The sequence below is a fragment of the Phyllostomus hastatus genome, unplaced genomic scaffold (assembly GCF_019186645.2).
Source record: "Phyllostomus hastatus isolate PE091 unplaced genomic scaffold, TTU_PhHast_1.1 phas_contig_98, whole genome shotgun sequence".
Lineage (NCBI taxonomy): Eukaryota > Metazoa > Chordata > Mammalia > Chiroptera > Phyllostomidae > Phyllostomus > Phyllostomus hastatus.
The window spans coordinates 1,459,866-1,474,511 of record NW_025333999.1 but is presented as its reverse complement, the minus strand read 5'-3'; the positions used below and the strand labels follow the sequence as shown (position 1 = coordinate 1,474,511).

The following is a 14,646-nucleotide window of genomic DNA, read 5'->3' as shown; positions in this document are numbered from 1 at the left end:
AACTCTTTTCATTCCTGTCCACACTCAAAAGGAGGCTAGAAGGACTGAGTTCTAGCTCCTAGAGGGGCCTTTCAACCTAACATGATTTGGAATTCTTTCTAAGGAAGATTTGGCTCTTTTTGCCCTCACACCCATTTTAAAGACCCAGAGATTGAGGTTGAAGACGACAGACTTCCTCGTTAGAGGGTGGCCCGGCCCAGGGTGAAGCCCCACCCAGAGCTGGATCAGGGCTGTGGCGCCTCAAGTGTGAAGGCAGGTAGTGACTCTGGGCCTGCGTGAGAGGAAGGGGAGGAAACTGGGTCCCCCAAGCGTGGTCCCGGGCCCCAGTAGTTGGGTATGGGCCGCCCTCTGAGGGGCTCGCCGGGTTTTCCAACTGAGCAGCCGGAGCCAGGAGGGGTGGAGCGGCGCTGGGTGACCCAGCAGGATTCCGGGGCGTGGCCAGCCGGGCCAGGTGGAAAGCGCTAGGCCCCAGAGGTCACCTGGGTCGGCCGTGAGTCCGCAGGCAGGGCGGGTGGGCCGCTGCCACCGAAAGCGGGCAGCCTCTGACTGCGAGCGCCCCGCACTTCGGCAGTTGGGCTTCCCCGGCGCCTGGCGTTGACCTCGACCCCGGCCCCTGCCAACCAGGCCAACCGAAGGTGAGACCGGTCCTGCAGGTGCAGACGTGCTGGCCGCCTCCCATGGGAGGGGTCTGCCCCTGTTCTCGTGACCCGCTTCCTGTTTCACTAGGCTGGAGCGAGGGACAGCCCGCCGGTGCTGGGTGACCCAGGCGTTGAATGAGGGGCCCCTCTCCACCCCGGAAAGGGACTGTAGGGACCAGCATAAGTGTGCAGGGCACTAATCAGGAGGGAAGAGGGAGACAGGGAGGCGAGAGGCAGGTCCAACGAGCCACACGTGTGGGGGGGTCCCAGTGCCCAGTGCCGGCCCACCTGCCCTCAGAGGCTGGAGCCACTTGGGGAGCCTACAGGCAGCTGCCCAGGGCGGGGATCAAAGTCAAAAGTCTGTGGTCACATGCCAGAGTCAGCTGCTGCCTCCTGTTTGGGTTCCCCCTGCGGGAATGGGGGCGGGGAGCCGAGGAAGGTGTGGGCAGGACTTCCTGGAAAAGGGAGACCCTGCTGACTGGGGTGGGGGGGTGACCCTGGGTCACACACTTAGACACACACATGTTGTCACACACACCACACACACCATACACACAACTCACGTTGAGACACAACGCAGACAACACAGCAGGACCCAGGCGCAGAACTGGGACACCCAAGTGGTCATCCCACACAGCTTCAGCGGAGAACTCCACTGCACACCGCGGACACGCGGGCCACGCCGGCTCAGCGCCCGCATCCATGGGGATGCAGCAGACGTGTGACCCGGGCGGGCGCGCTGGCTACACAAAGCAAGCAGCTCGGACACACCCAGACACGGAAAGACAGACACGTCCTTGGAGAACGTGGACGCACAAAAGATCCGTCTGGCTGGGACACACAGAGCACACGCAGGAAATGCGCCGCAACCCGCCCCGCAAACGAGCTCCTGTGGACAGAAGCCGTGGGGGTAGGCGGGGCGGCACATGTGTGCTCGACCGGACCCCGACCGGCCGTCCAGGGCTGGGGAACTCCAAGGCTCACATGACCCCAGGGGAGGGCTGCAGTGCCCGGAGAAACTGCATCATCCCCACTGATGATCCAGTTCCATCCCAGAGAATAAAGGCTCAGTGGCCCTTGCCAGTTCTGCCCTGTAACTCACCTGCCTCTTGGAGCACCCAGCCGACTGGCTTGTGCCTCCACCAGGGTGAGTGCTGGGTCCGGGATGAGGGAGGGCAGGGTGAGCCTGCATGGCCACCCTTCCGGGCCCTTGGCTGGACCCCACCCGCCGCTCACCCTCCTGGCTAACTTTGCCCTGAAGTCCTGGGAACTAGGGCACCCCCAGGGTTTCCCACTGGGCCACAGCAGGGCAAGTGGGTGTCTCAAGAGCCTCTTGCTCACTCCTCAGCCCCAGGTCCCCAGACGCTTGTCTCTCCTCTCCCAGATGGACACAAGGACAGTGCTACTCATCCTGCAAGCCTTGCTGGTGCTCCCCCTGGCTGATGGCACAGCCCCCGTCCTGCGCTTTGTGGCTGTGGGTGACTGGGGAGGGGTCCCCAATGCCCCATTCTATACAGCCCGGGAAACAGCCAATGCCAAGGAGATTGCTAGGACGGCAAAGATCCTGGGTGCAGACTTCATCTTGTCACTGGGAGACAATTTCTACTTCACAGGCGTGCAGGATGCCAACGACAAGAGGTTCCAGGTGTGTGCCACTGAGGTGGGGGTAGGGACATGGGAGAAGCCACTCAACCTTTTGACTGAGGAAGGCAGAGGGAAGCTGACACTCATGGGGACATAGAGCACTCGGCGTCTCTCTTGTCCCTGGCTCCTGGCTTGCTGGGAGTATTGAAGTGGCTGCTTGACCCTGGGGTGGGGGTGCTCTTTCTGTCTGCTGCAGGAGACCTTTGAGGATGTGTTCTCTGACCCTTCCCTCCGCAATGTGCCCTGGTACGTGCTGGCTGGCAACCATGACCATCTGGGCAATGTCTCAGCACAGATCGCCTACTCCAAGATCTCCAAGCGCTGGTGAGTCTGCTCCCCTCCCATCCCCCAAGCCCTGTGGACAGAGGGGCCCACCGGCCTGTGAGGACCCTGGGCCTCACCGCCCAGCATGTGTACCTGCCATCTGCGTCTCCTCCACAGGAACTTCCCCAGCCCTTACTACCGCCTGCACTTCAAGATCCCACGGTCCAATGTGACCGTGGCCATCTTCATGCTGGACACAGTGACACTGTGTGGCAACTCGGATGACTTCCTCAGCCAGCAGCCGCAGAGGCCCCGTGACCTGAAGATGGCCCGGTCGCAGCTGTCCTGGCTCAAGAAGCAGCTGGCGGCGGCCAAGGAGGACTATGTGCTGGTGGCCGGCCACTACCCAGTGTGGTCCATTGCCGAGCACGGGCCCACCCACTGCCTGGTCCGTCAGCTGCTGCCACTGCTGGACACGTACAAGGTCACCGCCTACCTGTGTGGCCATGACCACAACCTGCAGGTGAGGGGCCTGCAGGTGGTTGGGGTGGGGAGCCAGGTAAGGGGTCCCACCCCAGCTGATGTGCCACATGGCACACTGGGATCCTCCTGGTGTTTGGAGGTCTCCCAAATGTCACTCCCCCTCAGACTTCATGCTTTTTAACCAGGAAAACAACCCAAGTTTCCCTAAAAGTCATCATAATAGCTACCAGTTGCCAGTAGCTTGCTTAGTGCAGGCTTGTGAAGCAGGATCAATACACTCCTACAGGTGGGGAAACTGAGACCCAAAGGGGATTTATGTTCCTTGTCCAAGGTGACCCAAGACCCTGGACTCAAGACAGGTGGGCACAATGCCCAGGATCGACCTCACTGAGGGGCTGGGGCCCCACTAACCCTGAGCCCTCCGTCCACAGTACCTTCAGGATGAGAACGGCATCGGCTACGTACTGAGTGGGGCTGGGAACTTCATGGACCCCTCGAAGAGGCACTTTCGCAAGGTTCCCAGTGGCTACCTGCGCTTCCACTACGGGGTGGAGAACTCACTGGGCGGGTTTGCCTACGTGGAGATCAGCCCCAAAGAGATGAGCATCACTTACATCGAGGCCTCCGGCAAGTCCCTCTTCAAGACCAGGCTGCCAAGGCGAGCCAGGTTCGAGCGCCTGTGAGGGGTCTGCAGCAGAGGGCATTCCCTGCCCGGGGGCAGGGGGCTCCGCTGAGACCCTTGTCCCTTGACAGGCCTTCTCAGGGGCCTGTAGTTCATCTGAGCCAGAAGGAAAACCACATATGCTCTTGAACTTGACATCCTTCTGTCGTTGCCAAACATTCAATAAAAGAACAGATTCAAGGCTGCAAGTGCGTCATGAGTGTCCCTTTGCTCACCCGTCTGGTGAGTTGAGACACCTGGGTTCTCGAGTGTCTGGCTCCCCGCCCTGCTGGCCTGTACCTCCACCTCTTAACCTGCCTTCCACAACCAGCTGGCCCCAAACAGGGACATGACTTTAAGTAAAGACCAGACAGAAAAGGGGTACAACACACAAGCCTTCCTCTCCCAGCTCCCCTCCCTAGGGGCAGCCACCACCAGCATTTCCTTTCCTTCCCCAGCTGAACGCCTCCATCACAAAAACATCCCTTCTTTATGCAAAGCAACACAATATCCACTGCACGTGTTTAACCACAACTCTTCTTTCTACTTAAACCACAACTCAGCCGTTCCTGACAGGATGCTCATTTCGTTCATTTCAACACGAGATTGTTAACATGGTTATACGGCTTTTATAGCCAGGTGAGCTCTCTCACCCCTTCCCTGTCGTTCCCTCCCCCTCTCTTAGGAATAACTTTTTATAAATGCTTTTTTTTCCCTTCTAGTATTTCTCTGTGCAAATAAAAGCAAACGCAAACGACTTTTTCCCTCCCTTCTCACTGATCCGCACCTTGCTTTTTGTTGTCGTTTTTCCAAACAACTTTATTTAGGTGTAATTGACACATTTAAAGTGTACAGTTCTGTAAGTTTTGACAAAGATACACACCCACAAACCCTTACCACAATTAAGATACAAGCATGCCCCACACCCCCAAAAGTGCTCTCTGTGCTTTCCTGTTCCTGTCTGTTTTACCTGGAGATTGTCCATCAACGCTCTGTGGCTTCTGGCTTCTCTGCAGCTATGGAAGCCCCGCTGTGTGCCTGACCCACTGCCTATCTGACCAGACATCTCCTAACAGGGGTGTCCAAACTTTTGGCACCTCTGGGCCACACTGGAAGAAGGAGAGTTGTCTTGGGCCACACATTATATACACAAACATAAACGAAAACTGATGAGCAAAAAAAAAAGGTTTTAAGTGAATTTACGATGTTGTGTTGGGCCACATTCATAGCCACCCTGGGCTGCACGCAGCTCGCAGACCTCGGGTTGGACACCCCTGTAAGGATCGCCAGCAGTGCTTCCAGTAATTTTGCTATCCTCAAAGAATGCTGCAACAAGTGATCCTGTCCCTGTGACCTACATGGGCAAATATGTTTGTAGGATAAACAAGAGTAGGACTGCGCTTCTTTTTAACAGCCATGGAGCTTCCACCTACGTCTCTAGCTCCTTGCTGGGGCCCGTTGAAATCTCCGATCTTTCCCTTTTACCAACATGGCTAAAGTGGGCATTCCTGGACCCACGCTTTTGCACACCTGTGCAACTATGTATGTAGGAAAACTTCCAGAAGTGGAATTATTTCAGGGCCTGTTCCTTACCATGAAAGTTGAAAGCAGAATGTGCATCCTGAGCTGAGCTGCAGGGCAGCCCAGTTCCCCCTCTGGGGAGAGTTGAGTAACACCCACCCACAGCAGCAGATGAGTCACAGAAACCTCTCCCTTGGCTCGACCTCAACTGTCATTCAGCTGCCAGCCCAGCTGAATGAAATGAAATCGCCTGGACAAAACCTAATTGAGGTTACTGCTGGGGAGAGGAATTTGGTGAAGGGGCACCTTCCATTCACTACTTTAGAGATATCCATAGTCTCATATTTGTTACAAGGTGCAAGTGTTACTGCTAAAATTAAGCAAAGCTATCTTACCCAAAGATCAGCTCTGAGCTCCTTCTAGCTGTCGTTTACCTGGTTGGCATCAGTACCAGCCACACTCTATGCAAAAACAAACAAACAAACAAAGAACCACCATCATTTCTAATTCTGACCCACGAGGGAAGGGCCATAATCAGCCTTGCTTCTCAAAGGACATTACAGAAACTGAACAGATTAAGTACCCAAAGTCATGTCCAGGAAGTGTCAGACTCTTAGTCTTCACCTTGGCAGTCAAAGCAGCTCACGGCCACACTGCTTCTTCCCACTGACTCAGAGGTTCTGAGCAGGAAGGCGTCTGAATCAGAGGTCAGCCCAATATCCCCATTGGCAGGGCTCAAAGCGTGGAATCAGCCCAATGTCCCAGTTCACAGGGCCCAGAGCTTGGAAAGGAGAAGTGACACATCAAAGCTGACACTGGGAACGTGTGGCAGGGATGGGGTTGGCCCCCTCCTCCACAACGACCAAGCACCAAAGACCAAGGCCTGTGCCAGACAGGGGACACAGGAGCACAAAAAACAATAAAGCAGGATAGACATTCACCCTCAGAGGACCTCTGTCTGGTTCAGGGAACAATGCCAACCAGCATCTAGCTATTGTTATAAAGATGCCTTCTGAACTGACAGAGTTCCTCAAGCCCAGTCACAGGGACTCATCTTTTCTCACTCTTCCCAAGTGAGCACATCTGATTCAATCGTCACAACTATTATCACGCCCCCACCCTACTCTTCACACCACATGCTGGTCTGGGCACCAGCACCCTCAAGCAGCAAGCAGGTTTTCCCAGGAGAATCATGCCACACCCACCTCCTCACGTGCTTCCAAGGCCAAGAATTATGAATAAGAAGGTGAGAGACCTGCACGACTTTGGCTCTGAGAAAACATGCAGAGGGAATCCAGGAAAAAACCTCAAGAACACACCAGAATATGATGTAGGTTGAAGGTGGTATTGCAATTTCACAGAAAAGGTATAATCTGCCTTGTTGATTTGCCCAGAGGGAGACAGAGCCTGAACCCTACTTCCAACCGTATACAAGAATGAATTCCAGAGGGATCACATATTGCAGTGTAAACATAGAACAGAACAAGAGATGAACATGAGCATCCCCACGAAGATCTGAATGAGACGGGTCACAAGAGCTCTGTTCATCATTGTCCCCAAAACTGGAAACCAACCCAAATGTCCATCAACAGTGGAAAGGATGAACAAACTGGTATGTCCTCATAACAGAATACAACTCAACGATAAAAAGAAACAAACTACGGAGACACAACATGGACTTGAAGGTAATAAGCTGAGTAAAAGAAGCTAAACTCGAAAGGCTAGACATTGTGTTATTCTGTTAATGTGACTTTCTGAAAAAATACAAAGCTATAGGAACTAAAAACAGATCAGTTGGTGCCAGGGGCTGGGGGCAGGGAAGGAATTGACTACAAAGAGACAGGAGGAAACTTCTTGGGGTGATGGGAACATTCACTATTTTGATTGTGGTGGTGGTTTCATGGGTATATGCATTTCTGAAGACATAAAATTTCATGGTTTAAATACATGCAGTTCATTGTCTGTCAATTATGTCTCAATAAAGCTGTGAAGGAAGGGAGGGAGGGAGGGAGGGAAGAATAACCTGGCACTCTTCAGCAAATAGAGGATTGCCCGGATACTGTGGCAGAGTTGCACTATGATGTGTAGCTACTGGAAACAAAAGTTACCCGTATGTGTGTTGACCATTAAGTGAAAACAGCAAGTTGCAAAGCACTGTTTATTGTATGATCCCATCCTGTGTGTCCAGGTTTGTAACCTGCACTAAGAAGAGGTCTGCCAGAAAGCCACTTCCACGGCTAACGCTGCCCTCTAGTGGAAGTCCTGGAGATAGGTCTATTAATATACACCCTTACAAGTTATATTCCTGAACACTAAGGAAACAGCTGTTATCACGGTCACCAGTGACCAAACGCTGAATTGTAGTAAGATCCTCAGGTCCTTGTTAAATCTTGAGAAGAGGGCTTTACAAGCTTCCCCTCACCCTGATTCAGCCATACTAGTATTTACAATTCCTTACCACCGGGATATATTAATGTATCCCACATTGGAGAGAGTTAGATGGGCTGCGAGGGGCGGGTGTTTGAATCGGGAAAGTCAAGTGAGAATCCTCAGGAAGATGATGCGATCGCGGACAAAGATACCTTTCCACCTGTGGGCTGCCTTGGCCATCGCCCCAGAAACGCAGGAATGCCCACCCCCGGGATGTGACCAGAAGTACTACGCTTCTGCTTGACAACAGTCGGACACGCTCTAGTCCTCGCGCAGGCGCACTGCAAAATTCCCGCCAGGCAACCCCCTTCCACCGCGACGTGAGTACGCGTGCGCACAGAGATGGAGGAGGCGGGCTCTGCTCGATGGGCTGTCCCGGCTGCAAATGGGTGAGACGTGAGCAGAGGGGAGGAGGTTCCACTTCCGCTGAGAGCCGGAAGTCACTGTCTCCTGGGTGAACGCGGCTGTCGCAACGAGGGAAGGAGAGTGCTGGTGAGTGTTCGCGCGGGAGGGTGTTGGAGCCAAGCGAGACTGGGTGCTCTTCGACTCGGGGCCGCTCACGGGGTCCTGGAGGAGGTGCCCAGGGCCCCGAGCTTGGAGGCTGGTCCTTCAGGGAGCTTGATTCCTCCGGGTCCTAGCCGGCTAAGCGCGGCTCTTCGGAGGCCTGGCTTCTACCGGCGGGAGGAGCCTCCAAAGCTTTGGAGAGCCTGGTGGGACCGCCCACACTCCCGCCTCGTTGAGTCGAGGCGGGATCCGGGGTTGACCCCTTTACCATGCCTCCCTGGGCGCGCTGGGAATTACGTCGCTGTTACCGAAGGGACGGGCCGAGACCCCTGGGGTTTTATAGGCCAGCCAGCCTCCTTTTCTAGTGTGGGGCTGGGGTATTGTAGTGACCGGGTAAATTGACACTTGGAGGCCCATCTGTAGCTTCTGATTCAGGTGACTGTTTTTTCATTCAAGAAATTGTTACTGAGGCTCTGGCCTGGTAACTCAGGGTCCCAACACGCCAAAGTTGCGGGTTCTGTCTCTGTTCAGGGCACATAAAAGAATCAACCAAGGAATGCATAAATAACAACAAATTGATGTTTCTCTCTCCGCCCCCCCCCCGTCCCTTTTGCTCTCTCTCAAATCAATAAATTTTTAAAAGTAGTTATTAAGCACTTAATGCATACTAGGCACTATGCGTGCTGGGGCTTCAGCAGTGTGCAAATGATGCCCCATCCCCGCCTTCCAGAACTGACATTCCAGTCGGGGGAAGTCTGGGGGGATGTTCAGAAATCAGCCTTTTTTGAAGATAACCCCCCAACCCCAATCAGGTGATTCTGTTGTAGATGGTACCCAGGGCCAGGCTTTGGAAAAAAGAAAACCAGCCCTGGCTGGTGAAAGCATGGGTTACAGAATTGACTACAAAAGCCTTAAAGTTCTTGTGGGGTCTGTTTCTTACCTCTTCTGTCACATCTCATATCCATCTCCCCACTGTTCACCCAACTTCAGCTATACAGCCTTCTTGCTCTTCCTCAAGGAAAGCTTCTGCCTCAGAGCCTTTGCAGTTGCTGTTCTCTCTGCCTGGACTACCTTGCATGGTGCCTTCTCTCCTCATTCAGGCCTCAGCTTGTGACTTACCCAAAGGGTGCTTCCCACTCTACCCTCATCTGAAGTAGCCCCATTCTGGAAGTGTTCACTTAGCCCTGGTATTCACCTCATAGGACTTAACAATATTTGGAATGATTTCTCTTCTTAGTTAACTTGTTAAAGGTCTGTCTTCATCCACTACAAGAAAGTTTCACAAGAGCAGATACCTTGCCTGCTTTGATTGCAGCATTGCTGTGGCTTGGCGTAAGGCCTGGCGTTGTTTTTTCGTTCATTTGTTGAGTGCCAGCTCTGTGCCATGAGCAGTTTTTGGCTCTGAGGATACAAAGAAAAGACAAAAGTTCCCACCTTTGTGGAATTTACCTGTGGAATGCGAGTTGGAGATGCAAGGAGACCACTGAGGAGGCTGTTGTGATAATCGGGGCCAAGAGATGACCAGGGCTCCAGACTCAGACCTGAGCACTGACCCTGGAGATGGTGAAAAGTGGTCAGCAAGATCAGGGTCAGATAAGGGCTGTGTGAGAGAGGGGGGAATCAAGGATGAGTCCAAAGTTTTGGCAAAGGTGGATTTGCCATCTGCTGAGATGGGGAAGACTTCAAGAGATCAGGTTGAGGTGTCAGGAGCTCAGTTTTGAACAGGTTACATTTAAGCATTTGTTAGCATCAGGTGGAGATGTAAGTAAGACAGGTAGACAGGCGAGTCTGTGGTTCAAAGGAGACATCAAAGCCAGAGAGGCAGGTGGCATCATTGTAGAGGAGGCATTTAAAGCTCTCAGGCTGGGTGAGATCTCCATGGAGATGCATGTAGAGGGAGAGGGAAGAGGCCCAAAGATTGAGCTTGTGGACTCATATCAGTGTGGGGGGCGGTCAGCAGCATAGAGTGAAAGGAACTGCCAATGAGTCAGGGGCATGAGAGTACAGGGTTCTGAGGGCTGTGAGGGAAGGGCAGCAGGGAACCAGTGTGTGCGTCCAGTGCCCTGAGGAGTGGGGACTGCCCCTTGGGGTGGGTAGCATGGGGCAGGTGGTAGAGAGAGAATGGGAGGGAACACCGAGGGTAAATGCAGACAGCTGTACTAGAAAAACCTGCAGAGAAGGAGGTATTTTGTTTTCGTTTTTCTAATGACAGGAGGGGTAGTAAAGAGTGTGTTTGGTATTGATCCAATAGAGAGAGAGAGTGTGAGGGAGGGATCCAGGGCACAGATCATTTCTGTGGGCACCACCGACATTCTTCCAAGGCAAAGAAGGGAAGCCAAATGGGTGGTCCTGGGGACCTGTGGATGTTCTTTGCCAACTACTTCTGTTTACTCTGACTTGGAAGCATCCTCACTTAAGAATGAGGGTGTTGAGCCTTGACTGGTGTGGCTCAGTGGATTGAGCGCTGGCCTGCAAACCTCGGTGCTGGTTCGATTCCCAGTCAGAGCACATGCCTGAGTGGTGGGCCAGGTCCCCAGTGGGGGGCACGTGAGGGGCAACCACACATTGATGTTTCTCTGCCTCTCTTTCTCCCTTCCTTCCCCTCTCTAAAGATAAATAAATAAAATCTTAAAAAAAAAAATGAGAATGTTGAAACAGCATGTATGGACCAAGAGGGTATTATGCTAAGTGAAATAAGCCAGTCAGAGAAAGATAAATACCATATGATTTCACTTAAACGTGGAATCTAAAGAACAAAATAAACAAACAAACAAAAACAGAAACAGATTCCTAAATGCAGAGAACAGACCGATGGTTGCCAGAGGGGAGGAGAGGTGGAGGATGGGTGGAAAAGGTGAAGGATTTGAGAAGTATAGATTGGTAGTTACAAAATAATTATAGGATGTAAAGTACAGCAAAGGAAATATAGTCAATAATATTGTAATATGTATGTGTGGTGCCGGGTGGGTACCGAAAATATCAGGGGGACACTTTGTAGAGTATATAATTGTCTAACCCCTGACTGTACACTTGAAACTAATACAGAATAATATTGAATGTAAACTATAATTGAAAAAGTTTTTAAAAATTAAGAGTAAGGATGGCACATAGAAAGTGATTGTTAAACATGAATGAAGCCCTGGTCTTCCTTCCAGCAGACTGCTGTCCTCCCCTGTCATGGAGGGATGATGCTAGAACCAGCAGTGGGAGAGAGGAGGACAGAGTGTGATTGGGGGTGGAAGGCGCTCCTTGGAAGGTTCAGAGAGGGCGAACACAGACAGAGTCCTGAGCCCAGAGTCTGGCATGGAGATGTGCTCAGTGGTTGCTGCCTCCAGGACATATGTCCCGATGGCACCCGACCCCATCATTTTTATTCTCCCTCGGACACATCAGAGTGATGCAGCCTTCTCCCCCTGCCCACCGGCTCTGTTGCCCACCACAGCCTTGGAAGTCGTTCTGGACACTTCTCTAGCTATACACACTCCACTGACTTGTCTCTGCAGTCTGGCCAGCTGCCCACTCTCCATCCCAAACAGTCCTGTCCCAGTTCCGACTTCATCTTCATCCAGACTTTTGACCCATACTCCTCAGTCCCTTAAAAACACAGTGATGTTGCATCTCTCCCATGGCTGTTGGATCCAGCTGAAACCCCACCCGCTCCCTCTTTAGCCTGCCCCGTCTCCCACCTGAGTGCTCCCCAGCCACCAGCCCAGCACTCAGTTACCCGCCCCTCAGCCTTGCACATGGCATTTCTCTGCTCGAAGCCCTTCTCTGTTCAGTATCCCCTCTTCTGTGGGCAGGCCGCCCAGAAACACACCGGAGGCGTGTTCCGTCAAGTCCCTCGAGCACCGTTCCTCCTGGGTGGTACTTGCATGTCCCTCAACAAGAGGAGCAGCCGCTTCTAAAATCAATAAAGCCACTGGCTCCTGAGCACTTAGGCTTTGCCCAGCCCTGGGCAACTGGCCTGTCAGAGAGTCCCTTGTGTCACCCTTCCCAGGAACTGTGGCTTCCTGTTCAGGTGCTGAAGATGGATGGGCCATACACTATGCAGGTGCTTACAATTTGTCGTGCCAGCCCCTTGGTGGTGGCGACCTCATCTCGATTTTATGAAGAAGGGAACTGAGGCACACAGAGATTAAATAACCTAGCCGAGGTCATGTAGTAAGTGAGGATGCCGGAGTTAGAATCCAGAACCTGTTCTCACCCATTCTACCCAGAGTGCACTGGGGTTGTCGGCCGTCCCCAGAGGGTGCCATGATGCAGGTTCTCCCTTCACTGTGGGCCAGCAGGACCATCTTCCCAGCCTGCTTCCCAGAGCATCTGGAGGACTCCTCATGGATCTCGTGAGTCGCTGACTTTTCCCTCCCCCCACAGGTTCACCCTCCTGCAGACATGGGGCGCAGAAAGTCAAAACGGAAGCCGCCCCCAAAGAAGAAGATGACAGGCACCCTAGAGACCCAGTTCACCTGCCCCTTCTGCAACCATGAGAAATCTTGTGACGTGAAAATGTGAGTACGGAATGGGGGCCAGGAATCCTGCCTCACTGGGCTCCCCCGCCCTCAGTTAGCACTTGGCTCCTTCGTAGGCACAGGCCTCTTTGCTCACAGTCTCTTCGTCTTCTCTCATTCCAGGGACCGTGCCCGTAACACCGGTGTCATCTCTTGTACCGTGTGCCTAGAGGAATTCCAGACTCCCATCACATGTATCCTTGGGAAACTTACTGTCTTCCGAGGGGTGGGGATGGGGTGCTCAGGGCTGCCCTGCCCAGGGTAGGCTGCTCGAGGGCACCTGGCTAAGGGGAAGGGGGTAGAGTGCAGCTCTGCCCCTGCTCTGTGCCAGGCCACAGCCTCTCATAGGAATGGGTGCAACCTGCTTGCTTAGGTGGGGTGACAGTGTGCAGGGCAGGGGTCCGATGCTGGCGGTCACCCTTGACTTCAGTGGCTCAGATCTGTCAGAACCAGTGGACGTGTACAGCGATTGGATAGACGCCTGCGAGGCAGCCAATCAGTAGCAATGCAGAGGACCCACCCCCTTGGCAGCCCGGTTGCCATGGACCGGCCCGCTGGGTACCATTCCAGAGACATTCCTGAGGTCCAGGGTGTGGGTCCAGGGCCCTTACAGCCTTCTCTGTGTGTGTGTGTGTGTGTGTGTGTGTGTGTGTGTGTGTGTGTGTAGTGGATGTGAGTGTGAGTGTGTGGCTGCCATGGGGTGTGCTCATGGGCAGGCGCTGGAATTGAGGGGTTGCTGGACTCTGGGAGCCTGAACTACCTCCTTTGGGTCCAAAAGCCTTTGACTTGCTCCCTCTTTCAGCCCCTGACTGCCCTGGCTCTAGGGCCCTGGCTTCTCCAGGGGTCAATGTCCTAACGTCCTGGGTGAGGGCAAGCCCTTCAGAGACAGCCTCAGTACTCTCCAGCCTCCTCACCCACCTCCCCAGTAACTTGCCCGTTTGAACTGGACTGCCTGCCCTCTGCCTTCCCAGGACTGTGGCCTGGGATTCAAAGCCACAGGCCCTTCGTCTGCGCCCTCGGAAGGGCGGCTCTGGTTCATGTTTAGTTGCTTTTATAGAGGATGAAGGAGCTGGGTTGGGTCAACTGTTAGTCACGAACCTTTAAATAAAGCAGCTGATTGAAACTCCTGGCTCTCTGATTTCCTGGGTTCTGCTCAGCGAGCGGAGGGAGGAAGACAGACCTGGCAGGCCATTGGAAGTGGAGTGTGGTCGGTCCTCCAAACTGCCCAACACTTGTCCACTAGTCAAGCATTCAGGGTGAAACTAGGCCACTGCTGGGTGCCGGGGACATTAGTGACCCCACAGGCATCTGAGCAAGCATTTAGTTCCAGTGAGAAATAGGGCCAACAGAGCCTGGGGGTGGAAGGCAGGGTGGTCAGGGAGGGCTTCCTGGCCTGAAGGAGGTAACACCCAAGGGCTGCCCTGTGCCAGTTGCTGCTCTCAGGCCCGCCTGCCTCACCCCTTTGTCCCAACAGCCACCCTGCAAGGCAAGTGCCCCAGGCTCGCAGATGAGAAACAGGCCTGAGACGGGCGTTCACTGGCTCAAGGTCCCACAGCCAGAATGCAGCACAGCTGGTCCTTAAACACAGGACACCGGACACCTGGCTTCACAACCTAGGGTCCAGGCTAAGGGGACAGCTCTTGGTTTTGTGGGGGCTGGGGAGCTCTGGAGTAAGGGTCCACAAAAGGAACCTTTGTCCAAGGCTGGAGGTGGTGCCAGATGCAGGAGTGTGAGACAATATATATGGGTCTTTGTACCTGTTCCTGGCACAGAGCTCCTAAAACCCTTGGAATTTCCAGGATGGTCGCCCCAGATGGGGCTGCTTGGAACTTGGAGCCACACCCACCACCAACCTCTGGGAAGGGAATAGGGAAGACTATTAAGCTCCCTAAAAACTTCAACAAGATTTGGTGGACACCTGAAACCTATATGATTTTATTAGCCAGTGTCACCCCAATAAATTCAACTTAAAAAAATGAAAAAATCTGATGAG

The 14,646-nt window shown here is 53.5% G+C and overlaps 2 protein-coding genes across 5 annotated transcripts; both read left to right on the top strand.

Moving 5' to 3' along the window:
- The first annotated feature begins 138 nt into the window (after positions 1 to 138).
- Positions 139 to 3,899, top strand: ACP5 (acid phosphatase 5, tartrate resistant). Of its 4 annotated transcripts, none has more exons than XM_045852834.1 (5): positions 139 to 256; positions 2,023 to 2,283; positions 2,479 to 2,606; positions 2,724 to 3,069; positions 3,461 to 3,899. In XM_045852834.1, exons 2-5 carry the CDS (start codon positions 2,023 to 2,025, stop codon positions 3,710 to 3,712), a joined length of 987 nt encoding a protein of 328 aa, XP_045708790.1. In that variant the 5' UTR covers positions 139 to 256; the 3' UTR covers positions 3,713 to 3,899. The 4 variants fall into 4 exon arrangements, with proteins under 4 accessions (XP_045708790.1, XP_045708791.1, XP_045708788.1 ...); XM_045852835.1 differs by lacking the exon at positions 139 to 256 and adding an exon at positions 277 to 635 and having other exon boundaries at positions 1,987 to 2,283; XM_045852832.1 differs by lacking the exon at positions 139 to 256 and adding an exon at positions 280 to 635.
- Positions 3,900 to 8,011: 4,112 nt separating this feature from the next.
- On the top strand, positions 8,012 to 13,776 carry ELOF1 (elongation factor 1). Its single transcript, XM_045853305.1, has 4 exons — positions 8,012 to 8,133; positions 12,520 to 12,653; positions 12,777 to 12,847; positions 13,092 to 13,776. Exons 2-4 carry the CDS (start codon positions 12,538 to 12,540, stop codon positions 13,154 to 13,156), a joined length of 252 nt encoding a protein of 83 aa, XP_045709261.1. The 5' UTR covers positions 8,012 to 8,133; positions 12,520 to 12,537; the 3' UTR covers positions 13,157 to 13,776.
- The last annotated feature ends 870 nt before the right edge of the window (positions 13,777 to 14,646 follow it).

Bases quoted from the DNA above. Each gene is read 5' to 3' on its own strand.
- ACP5 (XM_045852834.1), top strand. From the start codon at position 2,023: ATGGACACAAGGACAGTGCTACTCATCCTGCAAGCCTTGCTGGTGCTC. The intron at 2,284-2,478 runs GTGTGTGCCACT...TGTCTGCTGCAG, and splicing joins CCAACGACAAGAGGTTCCAG to GAGACCTTTGAGGATGTGTT. The intron at 2,607-2,723 runs GTGAGTCTGCTC...TCTCCTCCACAG, and splicing joins TCCAAGATCTCCAAGCGCTG to GAACTTCCCCAGCCCTTACT.
- ELOF1 (XM_045853305.1), top strand. From the start codon at position 12,538: ATGGGGCGCAGAAAGTCAAAACGGAAGCCGCCCCCAAAGAAGAAGATG. The intron at 12,654-12,776 runs GTGAGTACGGAA...CTCTCATTCCAG, and splicing joins AAATCTTGTGACGTGAAAAT to GGACCGTGCCCGTAACACCG. The intron at 12,848-13,091 runs GTATCCTTGGGA...TCAGTGGCTCAG, and splicing joins ATTCCAGACTCCCATCACAT to ATCTGTCAGAACCAGTGGAC.